We start from the raw sequence: 22,649 nt of genomic DNA on the forward strand, positions 1-22,649 counted from the left end.
GATTGATTTAAATATATTTCAATCTTTATTCGTACCCCGAAGTAAAATAATATAGCACGAATAAACTATCTAACAGGAAGTATTGTTTCCCAATAAAAACATGAAGCATATTCAGAAAAACAGGGTATATTCATTTAAATTGTAAAATTTATATTCATTTATATCGTAGGTCATTGGAGCTTCAGACCTCCAGAGTCTCCTTTACTTACCATCCACGAACAGCTTCGTGTATCTCAAAGAACTAGTGTCATAGTCATTGTCGACCACAGATATTCTGTAATACATCTCGTCAGTTTTCCTTGATAGATTACGAAGTGTAAAAGTAACATTCAAGACATTCAAATTCGCTTGAACATCTAGGTCCATGTCAGCACCTCGTTCGGGTAGCAGTATCTTTACACCAGACGGCTTCCTTCTTATCATGTCGACGTCTCCTGCACCAGCAACGTTTGAAACGCTCCTTGTGATCTTCACTGTTGCCCATGTATTACCAGCACCAGTACGAACACTCCAGTTGAGCTTTGCCGTTCCACCTTCCACAACATTCACTGTATCGTCCGAACGTAGCCAAGTGAACGTTCCAGCATCTAAAAACCGCTTATTATAGTGTAAGTTTGACCCGTTATGTGTTGTTATTGGTTATTGTTTGTGTAGGCATATTACTGCTCAAAAAAAAAAAAAAAAAAAGTTTCCTTACCTGACGAATGAAAGAGCAAAGTAGAAATGAAGACCAATACGAATAATTCCATTATTGAAAAGCGGACATAAATCAGATTTGTACGTAATTCAATTGCTTTCAACAGAAAATTCCTATATGTTGAAACAAAAACTCGCTGTCGTTTTCATTGATGATCTGGTGTTACTTAACATAATATATTCAATTGTGCTTCCTGTCTAATAGCCTGTGTAACGCAACTGGATAGGCATAGGGTAAAACATGGACTGGACTCTTGGACTCTTGAACCCTGGACTCTTGGACTATTCTTTGGACCCATGTTTGAACCATTATATTTCTTATAACTATTGTTTGCGACCAGTTTGTTGCATGCGAGGAACGCACTTACAATACAATACTTTGTATTGCATGCACGTTACTAGCATAGGCTTTCATTTGAAAAATGTTACTTTGATTTGCGTTCATTCTTCACGGTCATAAAATAATGTGTCTTTTACAACAGAATCCTCAGCACTACTGCAACCTCGGATATTCAAGTCTTCTATATGCTATCTAGATGGCTATACAGAGACCACACAGAGTATAGATAAGCGAAATTGTCATGGAACGACTTCTAAATCAAGCTTCGAATGAGCGCAAATCAAAGTAAAATTTTCAAATGAAAGGCTATGCTAGTCACGTGCATGCAATACAAAGTATAAAGACAGCCTATACGTTGAGATCCCTTTGTACAACCCTTCAATATTCCCAGTATCGCGCGGCTTGTCTTCCCCTTGTCATCTTATTATCCAAACCCTAACGCCTAGCAAAACTAATAACCTACCACATACAATGCCGGCAAACAGTCAGTCTGGGCATACATTCGAGTCTTACCGCGCTCTTCTGTTAAGGCCGGTTTAGACGGTACGATTTTTGCCTACAACTATTGTATACAACACGCTCTCGTCTGTCGTGGGCGTGTTGTATGCTTGATTTAAACGCTACGACTCGAGTTGTAGGATGGCACGAGCGTGTTGTATACGATAGTTGTAGGCGAAAGTCGTACCGTCTAAACCGGCCTTTTCGATGTTGAATGTTATAGGACAAAAAAAGACAAAAAAACTCAACATAGCATAGCCTTTCATTTGAAAATGTTACTTTGATTTGAGCTCATTCGAAGCTTGATTTAGAAGTCGTTCCATGACAATTTCACTTATCTATAAATTGATTTGAACGCGGCCATATGGCAGCAAAATAAAAACCTTACAAGTGATTTAAAAAAAAAGACTAATGTATATAATGACCAAGAGTTATAAGAAATATAATGGTTCAAACATGGGTCCAAAGAATAGTCCAAGGGTCCAGGGTCCAAGAGTCCAAGAGTCCAGTCCATGTTTTACCCTATGCCAACTGGATATGTATCTATATCTATCTTCATCATGTTATTAGCGTAAGTACATTTTAATTAAGTAACTTGAATGAAGTAAATTAAAGATCCGACGGATTATTAGGAACCAAAAAACCATTATTTATAGAGAATTAAGGACTTCTTGTCAATCAAAATGTACATGATGACTATTCAAAAATAAAACCTGTAAGATGTAACCTTGAATCACCTATCCATACGCCAAGAGCAGCATTTAAGTCACATACCATGTATAACATTTTTCTTCTTTATTACATGATCAATATCTATCTTTTTTCGTTACCGGAAGTAAGGATTTAAAATAATATATAGCTCATTATATGAAAAGGTATTCACTAATAAAAATCACAAGATATCCAGACAATCAAAATGTTCTTTGTGCATAATTTCAAAGCCACATACCAGTCATGATCATTATTCAAATTGTAAGCTTGTAAGCTTCAGACTTCCAGAGTCTCCTTTACTTACCATCCACGAACAGCTTCGTGTGTCTCAAAGAACTAGTGTCATAGTCATTGTCGACCACAGATATTCTGTAATACATCTCGTCAGTTTTCCTTGATAGATTACGAAGTGTAAAAGTAACATTCAAGACATTCAAATTCGCTTGAACATCTAAGTCCATGTCAACACCTCGTTCGGGTAGCAGTATCTTTACACCAGACGGCTTTCTTCTTATCATATCGACGTCTCCTGGACCAGCAACGTTTGAAACGCTCCTTGTGATCTTCACTGCTGCCCATGTATTACCAGCACCAGTACGAACACTCCAGTTGAGCTTTGCCGTTCCACCTTCCACAACATTCACTGTATCGTCCGAACGTAGCCAAGTGAACGTTCCAGCATCTAGAAACAGCTTATTAGTGTAAGTTTGACCCGTTATGTGTTGTTATTGGTTATTGTTTGTGTAGGCATATTACTGCTCAAAAAAAAAAAAAAAAAAAAAAAAAACTTATTTCCTTACGTGACGAATGAAAGAGCAAAGTAGAAATGAAGACTAATACGAAAAATTCCATTATTGAAAAGCGGACATAAGTCAGATTTGTACGTAATTCAATTGCTTTCAACAGAAAATTCCTATATGTTGAAACAAAAACTCGCTGTCGTTTTCATCACAGGGAACCCGGCTATATTTTTTGCTTTTTTTAGAAAATTAACTTCGCTCTTTGTGGGTTTCCTGTGTTGTAATCAGTTTCCTTTTACATAATCTGTAATCAGATTTGCGCTGTGATCAGATAGGCGCTGTAAACTGATAGCCGATTAAATTCAAATCAATAACCGTTGGTAACGCACTCTCTAGTAAACACTCAAAAGAAGAGAAGGGTTGCAACAAAGCAAGTTTTATCGTATGATCATCACCTCCAGTTGCTCGGACCAGCTACTTTAGTACAACCAGCAGGAAGTCTTGATGATTTTCATGTTTCGATTGCGTCATGTTGTTCAAAAATGATCAAAATGTAAAACCCTGTAAACAAGGGAATTCAAATTTTGTGTTTTGTTGAGTAACGTTTATTTCCAATTTTTTTAGAATAATAATATCAGATTTGCGGCACACGCTTAGAATTCGCGGGAAATATTGAACGATACCGGAAATGTCCAGAAATCACATGGAAATTTAGATGTCTCTGTAAACAAGCTGTCAAATTCTTTTGTTTCAAATCGGACGTACACCAGATACATCTTGTTTCATAAGCTAAGCGGTCCGAGCAACTGGAGGTGAACATATAACTAAAACTTAGTTTTTAAATATCACTTTCTAGGATCGTCACTTTTACGAGTTCAACAAAATAAAACATCCCGACCCAAAGTTCATTTATTGAGCAAACATTTCGTGGGATTTTTATTAATAAATTACCTTTATGAATAATTTGAACAGGGGTTTTAAAGTCGGAGACTTGCCTTGTTGCAGCCCTTCTCCTCTTTTGAGTGTTTACTAGAAAGTGCGTTACACACCACAGGTAACCCATAAGAAACAAAACACCAACGGGCTGTCAGTTTACAGTGCCGATCTGATTACAGCGCGCAGATCTGATTACAGCTTATGTAAAAGGAAACTGATCACAACACAGGAAACCCACAAAGAGCAAAGTTAATTTTCTAAAAGAAGCAAAAAAAATATAGCCGGGTTCCCTGTGGTTTTCATTGATGATCTGGTGTTACTTAACATAATATATTCAATTGTGCTTCCTGTCTAATAGCCTGTGTAACGCAACTGGATATGTGCCATATCTATGGTCATAGACACTCCTGTTCCAATCAAGCAATTCCATCTCAGGGGTGGCCATGTACCTTACCTGAGTCCTCAGTGGCGGAAAGCTATTCGACATCGTAATAGTTTATGGCGCATATATAAGCGTGACCCCAGCTCTACCAACTGGAATTTGTACAAGAGGCAGAGAAAGACGACTTTGACTACGACTTCGATAGAGTCAACTGAGTCAAGTATAGAGTATAATTGGAAGAAGATTTATTTGAAAACGCTTTCTCTGTTTTTAATTTCAAAGGCGGGCTGTGTGTTTTATTCCAGCAAACATTCGACCTACGAGCACAGGGAACCCGCTATGTTTTTTACTCCATTGGAATTGGTCTTTTTTTCGTCTTTTGTTATTTTTTCTACGATCTACGTATACATCTGCATTGATTATTTTCTTAAGAAGTTTACTTTAGTAAATACAACTGTCGATCAGTAATAATAAGACTTCTCTCGATCGAGTTTATGAGATTTTATTGCTGAATACCGCCGTGACTTTGAGCTGTCCCTATGGAGAGTAAAGTCCTCCAGAGCTTGAAATCAGACTCTCTTCTTGAGTTCTAATTAATTTTTTCGATAACCGGCTCGATCTACGAGTCTCAGTCTGAAATCGAAATGTTGACGTTGTACCTAATAAGCGTTTTTGTTTACTTTTTTAAAATACATCAGAAAAAAAGGTCTAACTCATTGAAATTTTATTTCAGGCGTTAATTGTATAATTTTACTTCAACTTGCATCTTTCCTTGATTCTTTTAATATGAATAATTCGAAGATAAAACTATGTGCGAGTGTGCGCATGCACAGTGGGCCCCCACGGCGTCTAAAAGTGCTAGAAACGTATCCCACATGGAACATCAGCATTTCGTTTCCTCATATAAATATCAAAGTAATCTTTATTGTAATATAAGAGCTTTGTGCTTGTTAGTATCGTGTAACATTCGTAATCAGATGACGTAATACGATCGACAAACGTTTAATTATCGATCTGCTAACATCTTAGTGAGTGAGCGAGTGAGCGAGTGAGCGAGTGAGTGAGTGAGCGAGTGACACATTTGCATATTCAGACCCCTCACAATAACTCGTTTCTACGCTTCGCGTATCCACGAGTTAAAAACTATATAACCTGCATATAGCTAAAGCTAGTCTAGGCAGGTTAAATTCACAGAATATACACGTAGATTTACAAAGATGTCTTTATATGTTAATAATAAATAAATGTTAATATCAGAGTACAAAGAGCTGAATAGGAAATGAAAAGTAGTTCACTGAGTAGAAAATGAAAAATAGCTCATTACAGATAGACTTACTTAAAAAGTTTGAAGATCTCAGTATCATAGCGATTAATATTAAGATCGTTTAATAAAACGGTATTTGATTCCATAGACGTGCACCCACTCGCGAGAAGGAATCTTTTTGAGTGTTTAAACGTGAATATCTAGTGTAGAAATTATCACTGGCAGAAGATCTTGTTTCATAGGAGTGAATATTTTTTATGTAAGTAAAGAGTTTGCTAATATTACTTGGAATATAATCATATTTAACATCGTACATTAGCTGTGCCACTGAAAAAAAATAAAGAGATTTGATTGATAAAATTTCATGTTCAATGAATATCGGTATTGCACTTTGAATTGATTTCACGAAAAATATTGACCTTAGAGCGCGCTTCTGCAGAATGAGCAATTTATCAATAAGGTTTTTGCAAACTTGACCCCAGGTACATATTCCATATATCAAGAGCGGCTGTAAGAGGGATTTATACATTTTGATTAGAGTATTTTTTGGAACAAAATGTCTCAATCTGCTGAGAATACCCACTATTCTACTTACTTTTTTGCTTATATAATCAATATGAGGCTTCCAAGATAATGTACTATCTAATAAAACACCAAGATATTTTACATAATCCTTTTTTTCAAGCTGTATATACTGGTTACTTTTATAATCCAAGATTTTAATGTTCAATGAATGTTTTGGTTTGTTACGAGCTGAATGGAATAAAACAAAGTGTGATTTTTTGATATTTATGGTAAGTGTGTTTGCAGTGAACCAATCATGGAGCTTTGTTAGTTCATTGTTCATTCCCCTTTCAAGGGTTTTTTAAGCATTTATTTGAGTAAAGTATATTTGTATCGTCTGCAAAGAGATGAAATTTTAAAATATTAGAGGCTATACTAATATCATTTATGTAGGGGAGAAAGAGTAAAGGACCTAATGTAGAACTCTGAGGGACCCCAAAATTAATTGCTTCTTTATTCCATATATGATTACTAACACTAGTAGTTTGAGTTCTCTCAGACAAGTACGACTTAAACCAATAATGGACGCATCCTCTCACGCCATAAATATAAAGTTTTTTCATGAGAATGGAATGGTCAACAGTATCAAATGCTTTCGCTAAATCAATGAAAACTGCACATTGTAATGATTTCTGTTCCTTGGTGGTTGCGAAATATGGCTTTATTTTGAGTATATCAATTCGGGCTACAAATGTGTATCATACAGTCTGATAGATGGATATAGGGTTTCAGTCAATGCTATGGTATCATATGACATATATAGCATGACATCCTCCTTTCCGTAAAAAAAAACATATATATATATAGATGTATATGCAACGAAAACAATAGTAACAATGACTATATATCAGCTGTCCATGCATACAACTGATGTTGCGATAATGTGCTATTCTTGAACAGTTCTTTTGAAAATTATACATATCGTTCTGGTGGTTTCACGACCCTGCCACTGCGTGTTGTAATCATTCCATTATGTGGTGCTGGATTAGACACTTCTGTTGCAGGAAATTCTGCAGGCGGGCTTTGGGGTCCTATGGGGGATGGCAGTGCTTCTCTGATGTGTGTTCTGTTCCGACGTAGCTCTCCACCCTTTGGAGTAGTGACTGTATATGATCTTGGTTGGTCCAACTTTTCCTTGACTGTGGCCGGTCCCCATTTCTTTGTAGAGGGGTCTTGAATATTGATGTTCTGCCCTGGCAGAAGATCCGGGATTGTCTTGGTGTTCCGGTCATAGTAGTGCTTTTGCAGCTCTTGTCGTTTCTTTAATCTCTCTATGATCTCTTCGTTGTTCTGGTTCCTAGTTATCGAGCGCGGTAGATTGTCTTGGAGCTTCCTGCCAAGGAGTAGTTCAGAGGGTGATGGCAACTTACTGTCGATTGGAGTGGACCGAAGACAGAGTAGAGCCATGTAGGGGTCTTCGTTGGCTCTTGCGGTCTTGTGCAGGACTGCCTTAACCGTCTTGACTTGGTTTTCTATGAAACCGTTACTCTGGGGGTAGTGAGGAGAACTGGTGATATGTTCAAATCCGTATTCTTTGGCAACTTCATGAAAACTAGCGCTGCTGTAGTGGGGCCCGTTGTCTGATCTTACAATCTTTGGTACTCCTTGTTCACAGAAGATCTGCTTCATCAACTCAATAACCTGCTTACTGCTACTCTGCCCTCTGGGAATTTTCCTTATGAATGGATATTTCGAATAGTAGTCAGCTACAAGTAGATATTCAGACTCGTTGATGTGGAATAGGTCAGTAGCGATCGTGTGCCATGGTCTTGGTGGTAGCAGTGTAGCAGTGGCTGTTTCGGATTACTTGGTAGAAACTCCTGGCATGTTACGCAAGATTGGGTGATTTTGTCTATGTCGTTGTTCATGTTCTTCCAGTATAGGGCTGATCTTGCTCGGAGTTTGGTTTTTTCTGCTCCTTGATGGCTAGCGTGTAGTTTGTCCAGAATTTCTTTTTGCATGGTAGAGGGAACTATGATCCGCTGTCCTTTGGTTAGGATGCCGTCGTCAATTGTGATTTCATCTCTAAAGGACCAGTATGGCTTCAGCATGTTTGATACTTGCTTAATCATCGTTGGCCAACCTTCGTATACCATTTTCTTTAGGCAGGTCAGCTCTTGATCTAAGTCCGTGTTAGCTCTTATCCGCTCGATTATTTCGGTGCTGAAATGTGGATAGATCTCGTGCACTTGTATTCTCTCGTTCTCTATCGGGTATTTCTCTTCTGGGGAGAGTCGTGATAGTGCATCAGCCAACAGCATGTCTTTTCCTGGTACGTATCTGATCTTAATATCGTATGGTTGTAATCTCAGTAACATTCGCTGTAATCGTGGTGGGGCTGATGTGAGGTGTTTGAGGTGTATGCTTTCCAGCGGCTTATGATCGGATTGCACTGTAAATGGACGGCCAAACAGGTATGTGTGGAAACGCTCACAACCACAGACTACTGCGAGGAGCTCTCTCTCTATATTCGCATAGCGTGTTTCGACGTCGGTTAGCGCTTTGCTGGCGAAAGCTATTGGCTTGCCCTCTTGCATGAGGGCTGCACCAAGGCCTTTTGTTGAGGCGTCTACCTGGAGCGTTACATCTTTTGTTTCGTCAAAATAGGTGAGGGTGATTTCTTTACTTATCGAGTTCTTGATTTTCTCGAAGGCGGCCTGGTAGTCGGCATTCCATTGGAAGGGTGTGTCTTCCTTCAATAATCCTCTCAGGGGTGCGGTCAGGATGCTTAGGTTTGCGATGAATGGGGACATGTAGGTGGCTAGCCCAAGGAACGTTTGTAGTTCGCGGCGATCAACCGGTTCTTTCATCTGCCTCAGCACTGATATTTTGGCGGGATCGGGCTGGATACCGTTTTCACTGCAGATGATGCCGTAGAACTTTATTTTGTTCTGTTTGATATGGCACTTGTCTGGGTTGAGTTGTAGGCCTGTTTCTTTGCATTTCCCAACCATCGCCTTTAAATTGATGTCATGTTCTTCCTCCGTTTTTCCATAAACCACGATGTCATCCACGATGCCGATAACACCATCGCAACCCTCAAATGTCTGGTCAATCTTGGCTTGGAAAACGTCTTGCGACATTCTCAGTCCAAATGGCATTCGTTTAAACCTGTATCGGCCAAATGGGGAATTGAAGGTAGTCAGGTAACTTGATGGTGTGTCGAGTACAACATTCCAATATCCACACTTCGCGTCTAGAATGGAGAAATATTTTGATCCGCTCAGCTTGGGCAAGATTTCCTCAAGGGTGGGTGTTACGTGATGGTCTCGTTGTATGGCAGCATTTAAATCCTTAGGGTCAAGACATATTCTAAGTCTGCCAGTGGGTTTCCTTCTGTATACTAAACTATTGACCCATGCCGTCGGCTCCCCTTCTCGTACTTTGGTGATGATACCTTGGGCGGCCATCTCATCTAGTTCCCGTTTAATGTCATCTTTGAGGCTTATTGTCACGCGTCTCGGTGAGTGAATGACAGGGGGTACATTTGGGTCCAGTGTGATGTGATATTCTCCTTGAAATTTACCTACTCCGTCAAAGCATTCGGGGTATTGCGCGAGCAGTTGTTCCTTGCTGCTTATTTTGTTCGTTTTGTTTGTGGGTCTTGCAGTTTCTTTTCGTGGTTGTGTACCTTCATTCTGTGTTTCGACAGAACAGTTCAAAGAGATTAATTTGAGGTCTAGTGCTGTTGATAACCCAAGGATTGCTTGGCCTGTCGCGTCAGTGACATAAAAGAGCGCGGTCGTAGTCATGCCTTCATAGCTGCACTGTATTTTGCAAGTACCTAGTTGCTTTATTTTCGCTCCACCATATGCTGTAAGTATGGTTTTGGATGGCTTCAATGCATTTTGGTTTGGTTCACCGTCCGTCCCGACGTTCTGCGGGAACATGCTTTGATATAATTTTAATGGCAAGATGTTTGCTTGCGCACCGGTGTCGAGTTTTGCTTTCAGTTGCGCTCGGTTTTGCGGGAAATGTGGAAGTTGTATGCTGATAGTAGCGAATGCTTCGTCCCTGCGTTCCGCCGGCCGGGCGTATGGTTCCAATTATTATCGATTGGAAATGTAGGGTATTGAAATCTTCATTGAAATCGTCATCTGTTTGCATTTCATGCACAGCGCGTCTGCCTTGGCGTGCTTCCCTATTGTTATTGCGTTGTTTGTATGGTTGTTCTTTTCTAGCGCTTGGGTTTTCTGATTCACTAGGGTTGCCTTTCTGACGGCATACTTTAGCCCAGTGGTTCAATCTTGAACAGAAATTGCAAGTCGAACCATATGCGGGGCATTTCTTTGGCGCGTGTTCGCCTCCGCAATTTCCGCATTTCCTGTGCCGATTCTCGTATTTCCTGACAGCTTGAACATGTTTGTCATCATCGCTCTGGAGCTGGGCCACATGCGCTAATGTAAGTAGTATAGGGAATGGGGGTTCCAGCGCAATCTCAACACGGGGTAAGACCCGTGTCAAAAATCCACCTACGGAAACAACCCACTCCAAGTGTGGTTGGGGGCAACAGCGCAAATATGTTAGTCTATATATGGAGTGCGAAGATTGTAAGAGAACTTTTAAGAAAGAAGCGGATTTGAAAAAGCATTTGAAAATGAAGACGAAGTGTATGAGCAGTTATGATTGTGGATGTGGTAAGAAGTTTGAGACTAAGGTTAAATTGTTTTGGCATTGTCAGGACTGTGAGTACGACTACGACGACCTAAAAAGTGCTTGGTATTAGGTATAAAATATTTCCTATTATATAGATGGAATCCCAAAGCAACTTCAGCACGGTGTCAATACCCGGTAACGGTGAGATTGACGTTAGACAGTTTTGGCGTCAGTCAGAAAGGAAGGTTAAAAGGACTCTCCGAAAAGGTATAGAAGAATTAGGAGCCCTGAAAGCGAGCATAATGGTAGAAGTAAGTTTATCAAAAGACGAGGTAATGACGACAGCAATGTTGCGATCAAAGTCGTTAGTGATATTAGAATCCACGAATCTGGATAGGTCACTCAGTGAAGCCTTAGAAGCGATAATGGAGTCGCTGTCTAACTACACGAAAGAAGGATCGGGTTGGACAGTAGAGGAGGTTGAAGGAATAGAGATAAGTATAGCCAGGTACGTACCCATACGAGGGGGGAGTTACGTACCGCTACCAACGTGGGTAGAAAGGAAGAAGGCTATTGTAAACGTGAAGAATGAAGACAATCGATGCTTTATGTGGGCAATCAGGTCTGCACTGTATCCAGCAGAGAAGGATCCCTGTAGGACAAGTAAGTATCCCACAGACGATTTAGAGTGGGATGGTGTGGAATTTCCCATGCAGTTGATAGACATCCCCATATTTGAGGAAATAAACGATCTAGCAATTAACGTTTACGGAGTCAGAGAGCAGACGATAGTACCGTTAGTTCTGTCAAAAAGTAAAGGAGAGCGCGTACATTTATTCTACCACGGCGGACACTACTCATGGGTTAAACACATTAGCAGACTATTCTACAGACATACTAAGCACAAAGGCAAAAAGTACTTCTGCGACTGCTGCTTGCTGTCATTTACATCCTTAAATACCCTAAAGAAACACGATGAGATCTGCCGCGGAGTCGAAGAAGTGGCGCAACGGATCCAGATGCCCACCAACAAAGAGCTTTCATACGCAGACCATCAAAAGCAGATGCAAGTACCTTACGTGATATATGCAGACTTCGAAGCGTTGATAACTAAGGAAGAGCAGAAACGTGGCGCCACGAATAAGGTAGGATTACACGAGATCTGCTCCTTTGGTTACATAGTAGTCAGATCAGATGGTAAAGCAAACCCTCCTGTGATTTACCGAGGTAAGAACGCAGCTAATGAGTTTCTAGAAGCATTGCGAGAAGAGGAGGGGGAGATAAGAGAACAATTAAGACGTCCAAAGAAGATGGAATTTACCAAAGAGAACCAGGAGGCTTTTAACAAGGCAAAACAATGCCACATTTGCCAACATACGCTTCTTCAGTTTGGAAGACGAGCCAAGAAAGCGTGGGATGAAGATGGAAAGTATCTAGGAGAAGCTCATTTTAAATGCGGGAAGTATGCTAAGAAAGGTGAGAAGCCGGGAAAGCCCTCCACGCACTGCATTCACTGTCACAAAGCATTTGTTGAGGATTTCTATGTGGATAAGGTTAGGGATCACTGCCACATCACGGGTAAATACAGAGGAGCGGCTCATTGGAAATGCAATATAAACTTCGAAGTAAATCCAGACATGGAGATTCCGGTGTTCTTTCACAACCTCCGCGGTTACGACTCCCATTTGCTACTACAAGGAACAGACGGCTCCGACGTCAAATGCATACCCAACAACAAAGAGCGCTACATGTCCGTAACTGTGGGTAAGCTAAAGTTCTTAGATTCGCAGCAGTTTATGGCGGACTCCTTAGCAAACCTCGTAAAGTATAACACCAACTTTCCCATTTCCAGTCAATACGGCGCGGAAAGGAAAGGAGTCTACCCATACGAATACATGGACTCCTGGGATCGATTCAAAGAACCCCTACCACCCAAAGATCGCTTCTACAGCACCCTAAACGAGTCTGGTATAAAGGATGAGGAGTACCAGCATGCGTTAGACGTGTGGGAAAAGTACTCCTGTGAGAACATGGGTGACTACCACGACATCTACCTAAGGTCTGACGTAGTGCTGCTCGCAGATGTTTTCCAAAGCTTCAGAAAGATGGCTATGGAATATTACGGATTGGATCCCGCTAATTTCTACACGGCTCCTGGGCTCAGCTGGAGTGCTTTGTTAAAGAAGACAAATGCGCAGTTGGATCTCCTAACGGAGTACGACATGTATCGGTTTATGGAAGACGGTATTCGTGGCGGCGTATGCGGACCCAGCCGACGTTACGCCCGCGCAAACAACCCCTTAGTAGAGCACGACCCAGAGAAACCAACCACATACATTTACTACCTGGATGCGAATAACCTTTATGGTTGGGCAATGTCACAGTACCTACCTGTGAGAGACTTCGAATGGGATCCAGTGAAGCCGATAGACTTCTACATGCAGGTAGGAAAGGAGGAAGACAAGGGTTACGTCTTAGAAGTGGATCTGGAGTACCCAGAGCGCCTGCACGACGAACACAATGAGTTCCCCTTAGCACCAGAAGCGATAGAGATACCATTTAAGCAGCTAAGTCCGCTGCAAAAGCAAATGTGCCCTGGTTACAAACCGTACAGGAAACTAACTATGAACCTGATGGATAAGAAGAAGTATGTGGTACATTACCGCAACCTGCAGTTCTACGTGCGACACGGAATGCGCGTAGAGAAGATCCACAGAGTCCTAAAATTCACGCAGGAACCCTGGATGCGCCCCTACATTGACTTTAACACGCAAAAGCGTACCGCAGCGAAAAATGACTTCGAGAAAAATCTCTTCAAACTGATGAACAACAGCGTGTTCGGAAAGACAATGGAGAACATCCGCAAGCGCGTAAGCGTAAAAATAGTCAGCACCAAAGAGGAAGCAGAAGCATACGTGTCACAGCCAGGCTTCGTTAGATACGTAGAAATGCTGAACTTCTACGTGATTCACATTAAAAAGGCAAACCTCTTACTAAACAAGCCCGTTTACACAGGCTTTACGGTGCTGGATCTATCGAAGCTGCTTATGTACGAGTTCTACTACGATAAGCTTAAGCCAAAGTACGGAGACCGCTGTCGCCTCCTGTACACAGACACCGACTCCCTAATTCTAGAAGTGCAAACGGAAGACGTTTACAAAGACTGCCTCCCCGACATAGACGAGTACGACACCAGCGGTTACCCGAAGGAGCACTTCCTTTACTCTGCGAAGAATAAGAAGGTAATTGGGAAGATGAAAGACGAAATGTTAGGAAAACCCATCGTGGAATACGTGGGTCTGAAACCAAAGATGTACAGCGTGCTAAAGTTAGACGGCGTAGAAAAGAAAGCTAAAGGCGTAAAAAAGTATGTGGTTAAGAAGGACATTACGCACGAGTCCTACCTCAACGTATTACGAACACGCAAGGAACAGCGGCATAAGATGAACAGCCTGCGCAGCTATGGTCATCAGATACATAACGTCACGCAGGAGAAGGTGTCACTGTCTGCATTTGACGGTAAGCGATGGATGTGTGATGACGGAGTGCATACGATAGCATTCGGACATCACACGATAAGCAGTTCTTCTTTGACGAACCCACGCGTGGGACCATCATGAAGATAATACAAGATGGGCTGACCCTTCTTAGCTATCGCACTTCGGATCTGGTAAGTTTCCAAAGACCAATTAGGATCCGTAGCTCTTTTGGATCCTCCTTCTAATTCACCCGGCTCATAGAGATATCGAACCGTGACATTACCTAATTTCTTTTCATGGGGGAAGACCGCCCTCGAACTTCTGATGAAGGACTTGTGTTCCACGTGTTTCTTTTTTATGGCATCCCTGGGTTTCATTCCCGTAGCCCTGGCCGCCTCGTTGTTCGAAGCTGCGACGACCTGGGGGAGCCTCTGAGTCCATTCCCTATTGCGTTTGGAGGGATCTTCCAGCTCTTTCCAATACTGGTATCCAAAGAGACGCTCGGCCAGGGTCTTATTGAATCTTTCGACAATGCTTTGACCCCTGTGGTACTCTGCTTTAGCTCTTCTAATCTTAGTGTCGTGGTCTTTCAGGGTCTTGGTAACCACGCCCATAAACTCCGTCCCCGCATCCACTTGCAGCAGCTTAGGCCATTTCAAGACGCGCTTATAAACCCTACCTAGGGCTTCTGCGACTTCCCCAGAATCCTTGCTGGTTATAGGTTCGGCGTCCTTGTATCTGCTTGCGATATCGACTACGGTCAAAGCGTACCTATAGGTCTTCTTTCTCACCTTATCGTGCGGCAAGAAAAGCAAATCCGCCTGATGAACTTCATTGGGGGTATTTACGGTGAAGCTGGGCCTGGGAATGTACTTAGGCACGGGAAGATAAACCTGCCAGAGGGTTTGTTTTTTCAACCAGTTCTTAGCCGTTTCGTCTGATACCCTGGCCGCGGTCGCGAGTTTCTTGATAGCTGACGCTCCTCTCCAATAGCCTTCCGGCCCATAGTAAATCCTTTTAAGTTTGTCCTCTACGCGGCCCATTATATGAATTCCAAAACAAGATTGATCTTACGTCCGTTAAAATCCACCGTCTTTCCGTCCACTTTAATGGTGATGTTTATGCTTTCTACCAAATTAGATAAGTCATAGCTCAAAGAAATGGGAGTGTATTCTACTGGGTCAAATGGATTACCTTGGGGCAGAAACTTGGACATAAGAGAAGACTTTTCTCCATTGTTGTAACTATGGACCAAGTCGCAATAGACTTCATAAGAGGATGCGACTTTCCATTTCACATCATATGTACTACCGCTATTTATCGTGGTACTAGTAAGGCCCAGGAGTTCTACCAATGAACTGTCCTTTAGATTGGCGCTCCCATTATTTTTCTTGAATGTCATTTCATGGGGCAATCCTGTGGTAAGAGTATATCCATGCTTTGCTAGCTCCTTAGCCAGTGTTATGGGGGTGTAATGGGAATCTGGTATTTTTGGTTTGGTGGAAGTCACGACGACAAAGCCATTAATTAAATTATACCAAGAATTGTACAAAGAGCAACTAACCAGCCGAACCCTTTCCGCGCGGATGGGAGGATTAATATAAGTAGTAAAGTTATTCTTGTCGCTTTCCAAAAAGACGATCATTATATTAGATACGCCAAGGCCACGCCTCCCGCCAGCCCTGCGACTCCTACAAAGACCAATTCATTGTCTTTTTGTTTCTTAGAAGGCTGGTAGTAATTCTTGAACTGAGGCTTTTTCATTCTAAAGTCGGGGTGTGCTTGCGCATAAAGTTTGAAGGCGTAGTCTGTGTTTTCGAAGTTCTTGTCTGCCTGCATTTTGTCTTGGTAGTTCTTATCCAACCAATCCCTGTAAGCTTGTCTTTTTTCATTCCAAGCTGCCACGTCCCGCTGATATTTCTCCAGCGCTAAGTCGTGTCTCTTCCTTTCGGCGGCACCGCTTTTGTCGCCTCTGACTAATCTATCCAAATATTGACCGCCATAATTAGCTCCAGTGAATGCTAAAGCTGCAATGACTCCACCTGCGACTAAGCCAGCCATTATATATTACGTCGTAGGCAGGTACTTTTCCTTTCGTAGGTAATCCTTTAGCATGATAGCCCCGCCTACGGCAGCGGTCATCTTAGCAAAGTTAGCGAAGCTCTTGCTTGGGTCTTCAGTAAAGTCTTCTTTGAGCACTTTCTTACCTACCCAACCAATACCCGCAACAATAGAAGTAATGATAGCTGCTTCTTCAACAGTTTTCAACAACGCGGTCGACATTATATTACAAAGCGAGAAGGTTATTCCATTTCAGGGATCTTACTTTTTCTAACCTCCACAGGTGCGTGATATGTTGCGGCCTCCCACTTTACTTTTGGCTTCGTAGCCCGCCATTGTAAGTAGAGGCTGCCTGCTGCTATAGCGACTCCTAACGCGCCAATGACGTACCCAGGATTGATAAAGGATTCCTCTTCTCTTTCCTCCACCTTTTCCTCCTTCTTTGCTTTGTTCTTTTTATTCATCTCCGCGAGCTTCTTTCCGGCAGCGACTCTGCCCGGAGATTTAGCCTTGGTAATCTTGGTATCTTCTACGGGAGCCTTTTCTGGTTGTTCTTCGGTGTCACTCATCTTATATTAAGGGACTTGAAGGACTTGACAAGTAACTTGATGACGACTTGACAATGACTTGGCAATGACTTGACAACGACTTGACTAAGTACTTGAGAATGACTTAAGGACGACTTGACTAAGTACTTGAGGTGACTTGACAACGACTTGACTAAGTACTTGAGAATGACTTAAGGACGACTTGACTAAGTACTTGAGGTGACTTGACAACGACTTGACTAAGTACTTGAGAATGACTTAAGGACGACTTGACTAAGTACTTGAGGTGACTTGACAACGACTTGACTAGGTACTTGAGGCGACTTGATCAGGTACCTCAGTAAGTGCTGCCTGGAAGACCTTTTCAACGTCTCTGTTCTTCTTGAAGTCCTTCCAAGAGGCCGTAAGTTCCTTCAAGTCGACGTGCTGAGCTACGTGAAGTGCCGCAGAGGCGACTGCCATTAACTTACCGCACTTCAAAGACAACCAGCCGCAGGTTATCTTAAGTTCTTGGGCGATGACATAGTCCTCGCTTATGTCCTTCCGCAGTTGCTCCACGTCGTCTATAGGCAGTGCAAGTCCAAGCAATTTAGTTGCAAGTCGGATAGCGGAGTCTGCGACGGCGTCTGTGGTCTTACTTGCAAGGGCAGCCTCGTACCTTTTATGGAACTTTTTGACTTCCTCTTCCGACAGCTTATTAACCTGCTCATGGGTAAGTTCCCTGCCTATCATTTCTTTACACTTCCCCGAAGACACAAGGATGTTAAGTTGTTCCTTGAGGTTACTTTCGTCTAACTGCGTGGGGACTTCATCTAAGAGCTGCTCAATCTCCATATACATTAACGTCATAAGGAAACCTCAAAGAGAAAATCATTTTGGAATGTTGGTGCGTCTTTAAATGCCGCATGTATTCATGCAACTGTTCCTTGCTTATCTCACCGCCGTAGTCGCTTAAAATGGTTTCCAGGTCAGACTTACTGGGAGTATAAAATACGACCAGGGAGCCTATGTTTTCCCTGAAGGGTTTAGAGACGCTGGTAAGCTGCTGGGAAAGCAACCAAACGCTGATATTGTCGTGTCTGCCGCTAAAGGCGAGCTTCACTAATTCGGAGGTGCGCCTTTTTACGTCGTCCCCACAGGCAATGTCATCCAATATGAGTAAAGTCTGTGTATCTTTAGGGAATTGCTTGTGCCAGAACTTCAAATGGCTGGATAACTCGTTAGGATCTAAGATATCTACGAAGACGTCGTCATCTTTCACTCCTATGCCTTCCCAGGTGCGGTTGTTCACGTAGGTGGGACAAAGCAGCACTATGTAGTCAAAGCGGTATCTAAAGGGTCCTAATAGCTGCTCCACGATGAACTGGGTCTTTCCACAGCCGGTGGGTACTACTATCAGAGCATTGCAAGGTATGTGATCTGGGTTCATATATAGATGGAACCAGTGGAAGCAGTAAGAAGGATTACCGCCGACGCAAAGGATAAAAGAGACACCATAGAAATGCAAAGGGAGGAGATAGACCGGTTAAAAGAGCGCGTACAGGAATTGTACGATGAAATGTGTGGTCTGAAGCGTGCAGAACGGTTTGGCGCGCTTTTGACAATGGCGGGCTGGGCTAAGGAGTCCATTAAGGACTTCATTCGATATCCCCCATAGATATATGGACTGCATTACGTGCGAACTACCTGCTGACTGCATCATCGTTACCCCTCCGACGCCTCGTAAGAAACACAGCTGCTGTCACTGTAATAAGGTATTCTCTGAAGAAGACTTCGTTGGACATTGGTGTCCCGCGGATACTAAAGCACAAAGGACTTTAGACGACGTTCGAGAAGAGTAAGAGGTCGCAAAGAAGATCTTACTAAGCCCCAGCAAGAGGAATTAGCATAGGTCTTTCTTTTTTATTGTTATTTTGTTAAATGCTGCAAAGAGGTCTCAAGTAAGGGTCTATTTTTTATTGTTATTTTGTTAAATCATCACGATCGAAGAATGGTTAACATGATTATCTTTTTGCTGGTTTCAACAATGAGAAAGAATGATACCTCATCTTTTAATGGGGGTTTAACAAAATAACAAGAAATAATAGACCCTATCCTAAAACCCTCTTACAGGGTTTAACAATTTAACAATAAAAAATAAGGTATATATAATGAAGTGCGTGCAATGTGATAGAACTTTCAGCTCCAAGCAGCGACTGCAATACCATCTTTCCAAGAAAGTCTGTCAGAAGACCATCAGCACTGTTTGCGGTGACTGCGGTAAGGAACTGTCCACAGTACAGGCCCTACGATATCACCGCGAGCATAGAGTCTGCCTTAAAGGTCATTGCCGCCGATGCGATGAACCCCTCTTCGAAGAGAACTGGCATAAATACCGCTGCCGGCGTTACCACCTTGAAGAAGTCGTCTGTGAAACCCACGGCGATTTAGCAGAGCGATGTTGCCCCCTTGAAACCGGCCGGGTGCTCACGCGACGTAAGAAGGAGATCGACGAAGACTTCGTATGCTTCGACGACTATGAGGGTGTAAGGTGGGAGAATAGGGAACACTGGGATGGCATCTGCGACCGATGTGGCTGTATACGTAGCGGCCAACATATTTGGTGCTGCCTTTACGATGGCCCTAAGCCCTTAGATCATTATCTGTTGGTAAGAAAGAGTGGAATCTACTTAAGGTATAATGTTACCTTACATCGCAGCGTTCCTAGGAGGTGTGACTATTACCTTATCAGCGTATGAAATGGCGGAAAAAATGAGGGCAGACACAGCAGATGACTACTTATCCGCCCATGAAGAGGATTAGTCGCACAACGGATTATCCTCCGCTCGACGTTCGATGTCAAACTTCCATCGGCCGTTTACCTTACCATGACTGCGTAGGTGTGTATATTCTTCACCCTGCAGTATGTATCTCACGCAGTCAGGCGCCCAAAGGCTGTATTCCTGACCGTCGCGTTCTAAGACCAACCTCAAACGGTCGATGTCTTCGAATGCGACGTAATTTTTTATTCGGTATGAAACGCCTTGCAGCAGATCTCGCCAGTATGTTTGTTTAAGAATCATTATACCTATGGAATATCTTAAGGTGCGTGCTTAAGGTGTTGGGGCCTTTGAAGGCCTTTACGCACCAAGGACAAGGGGTACGTACGTCGGCCATGTACTCGGCTATTTCCCTGGTCAGCATATCGTAATCATTGCTTACGATGGTCAGGTAACCATTCTCTTCGAATCTTTCTAACATCACCTTTTGTTTGTCGGACAGGACTCCGTTGCCTTTAGGTGTTTTCAGTTCGATGCACAGCCCATTATATTTTTTATGACTGTTGAGAATCAACAGGTCGGGTTGCCCTGCCTGGTAGCCCTTCTGCCAGCATTTAATGCGCTTATTTGAGGTGTCTTGCAGTTCTCCTAAGCCAGGGACTATGATTGCATATGGGTAGAACCTGCGAACGTTGTATACGACCCGATTATGTAGGTCAGACTCGGTCTCTATTTTAAACTTCATCTTATTTGGGCTATTGAAGCGCTTCTCCAGCTCGTAGTTACCATTCTTTCTAAGCGCAGGTAGGACTTCCTCGAAGACCCAGCTACGCAGCTCCACTGCTTTAGGTAGCTTGGAGCTAAATATCAACTCATACAACCCAGGTTCCGAAATGAACACGGATTGTGGGTGGATAGTAGAAGGGGAACGGTTTTGGGACCCCTTGCATGTCAACCCATCTTTTCTGGTATTTTTCGGAGACATGATCCCTGATGGCCTTCTTGGTGTTCTCGTAATCTAACGCCGCAGCCACCTCCTTTGCTTTGAAATACAATTGGTCGCCTTGCACTAGGCATTGCAGTTTGGTGTCGTCGTTTTCAAATACGCGAAGCATTATATATGTAAGGAATATTCTTTATCCTTTCGCTTGACTCAAGGAACTCGAGTCTAGTAGGCAACGCTTTTTAGCTGATTCATTTCTACGCTCAGTTGCGCGTCTGAGACTACGAAGATATATGCGTTGATCTTAGTAGTGTCGCTGGCATGTTTGGTGCGCTTGATCTCCAACGTAATACCGTCCTGGGTATTTACCAGCCGCAATCCCTGTCCATGTAGGTCTTCGTCGTTCGTTGTACGCATGTCGATCCACAGCGCGTACTTATCCTTAAAGAATTCCTTTGGGTCAATTTGGTCGCCAAACTTACGCGCGACTTCCCGGTACATATCCGCGGGCTTTATCCCTTGTGAGTAAACCTTATTAGGCACTCCGTTAATGCTAACGCCTACGTTAGTGATGTTAGGATTAAAGAACGCCTCGGAGTCACGCAATCCTGCCGTGTATGTCTTTGCGAACAGCAACATTATCCCTGTAAGGCTGCGCCTGGGAAGGTTAATGCTTTGGTTGATGACCTCTTCGACGTTGTTTGTAAAGCTGAACGTCTTGTACATCACGACGTGATCGTAAAGGAAAGCCTTCCCGGAGCTGTATTCCATACCGGCGCTACGTGCTAAGTCTTCGCTGTATACCGTTTCATACTGCAGCTCTAAGTTAGTAACGGAGTATGGGTGGACGGCTGAGGAACTTACGTCCTTTCCCTGTAGGATGTTCGTAGTGTCTGCTAGGGTTACTTCGAACTGTAGTTCGCTTAGCTGCCTTGGGTAGTATGCACCGTGGTTCGTGATAACTTCGAAATCTAATGGAACGACATATTTAGTACCATAAGCCGTCTTTATTTCGTCTTCTCCTGAGGCGCTGTCGGTTGCGCTTCTTACCTTGCGTATGGCATCACTGGCGATTCCCTGCTCTATCCTTTGCGCGCGGTCAAATGCAGTCAACCATAAGTCTTTGTACGTGGTATACAGATCGTACCTATTTAAGTCCAAGAGGGATTCCCCTGCGAACTTCACCCGCATCTTGAGACAATGTTGCGACCAAGGTCGTTGACAACGTGACGCGCGTCCGCAGTGCTTGGTGTATTGCTAGGTCAAACCTCAAAGCCAAGGTACCGGGTACTAGGACTAGGTTATCCGTTAGGCGGGGTACGCCTACGTACAGCGTCTCCCCCGGCTTTGCGCTAGAAGGTGTGAATGTAACCCGGTGAAAGGTGCGTTCTGCTTTCAGTCCGCCAACCTGCTTAGGTAATACGTTGGGGTTTAACTTTGAGCTTATCATATATAATGGAAGTAGAAGGAACAGACTTCGATCCCCTTACCGAAGAAGGTCAAGTCGACATTAATGACGACGAATTCGACGCATGGACTAAAGGCGCGGAAACCGACCCCCTGATATACGACGCAGCCTTAAGAGACACGTTTGGTAGTAGATGGAGGAGGGTCAAGGCCACATTAAATCGTATGTTCACACGAAAAAATCCATACAAAACCGTTCCAGAATTTTTGCAAATGGATTACGTAGTAGGCCCAGGCGGCGACATTCCTGAAGGCCCCCAGCGCTGCATGGCTTAGTAGGTTCAGGAACAAATGAACGAATCCATGGAAGAAACCCCGGACGATTTCGATAGGATCAAGGAAGAATTCCCAAACTGGGGATCCAAACAAAGTCCAAGTAATGTTTGACGCGGATAACGAATGGGGCAGGGAAGTCGTAGTAGCAAGGTTAAATAGGTCTAATGCTCATCCATATGGTCATCAGGGACATAAATGGTAAATACTACGCAGATAAAAATATTCCTCCAACCCTTAGAAAGGCATTAGGAGAACCCAACTTACCCGAAAGAATGAGAGAAAATAGTGAGAATATTGACGAAAGCGTCGCAAAGGAGTTATGACATAATGCAGCGGCAACAAAAAGGTCTGATGGCGATAAGGGAAGTAAAGACTAAGCAAGCGATGGA

General features: G+C 42.9%; 1 protein-coding gene across 3 annotated transcripts in view; it reads right to left on the bottom strand.

Annotated features, from left to right (window-relative positions):
• LOC116302268 (hemicentin-1) overlaps positions 1-22,649 on the bottom strand; it is a 134,291-nt gene that overhangs the window by 65,327 nt on the left and 46,315 nt on the right. The window contains exons 1-2 of one of the 3 annotated variants that reach the window (XM_089039810.1): positions 698-1,021; positions 210-587 (exon numbers count right to left, since the gene is read on the bottom strand). The exons of 1 other annotated variant lie outside the window; for it this stretch is intronic. In XM_089039810.1, coding sequence (XP_088895936.1) covers positions 210-587; positions 698-749 — 430 coding nt within the window. In that variant the 5' untranslated portion in view covers positions 750-1,021. Of the gene's footprint in view, positions 1-209; positions 588-697; positions 1,022-2,549; positions 2,986-22,649 lie in introns of those variants that run through there. One more of the 3 variants, XM_089039811.1, reaches the window with a different exon arrangement.

The sequence above is a fragment of the Actinia tenebrosa genome, unplaced genomic scaffold, assembly GCF_029948245.1.
Source record: "Actinia tenebrosa isolate PJP-AT-01 unplaced genomic scaffold, QUT_ActTen_1.0 PGA_scaffold7__59_contigs__length_16204524, whole genome shotgun sequence".
Lineage (NCBI taxonomy): Eukaryota > Metazoa > Cnidaria > Anthozoa > Actiniaria > Actiniidae > Actinia > Actinia tenebrosa.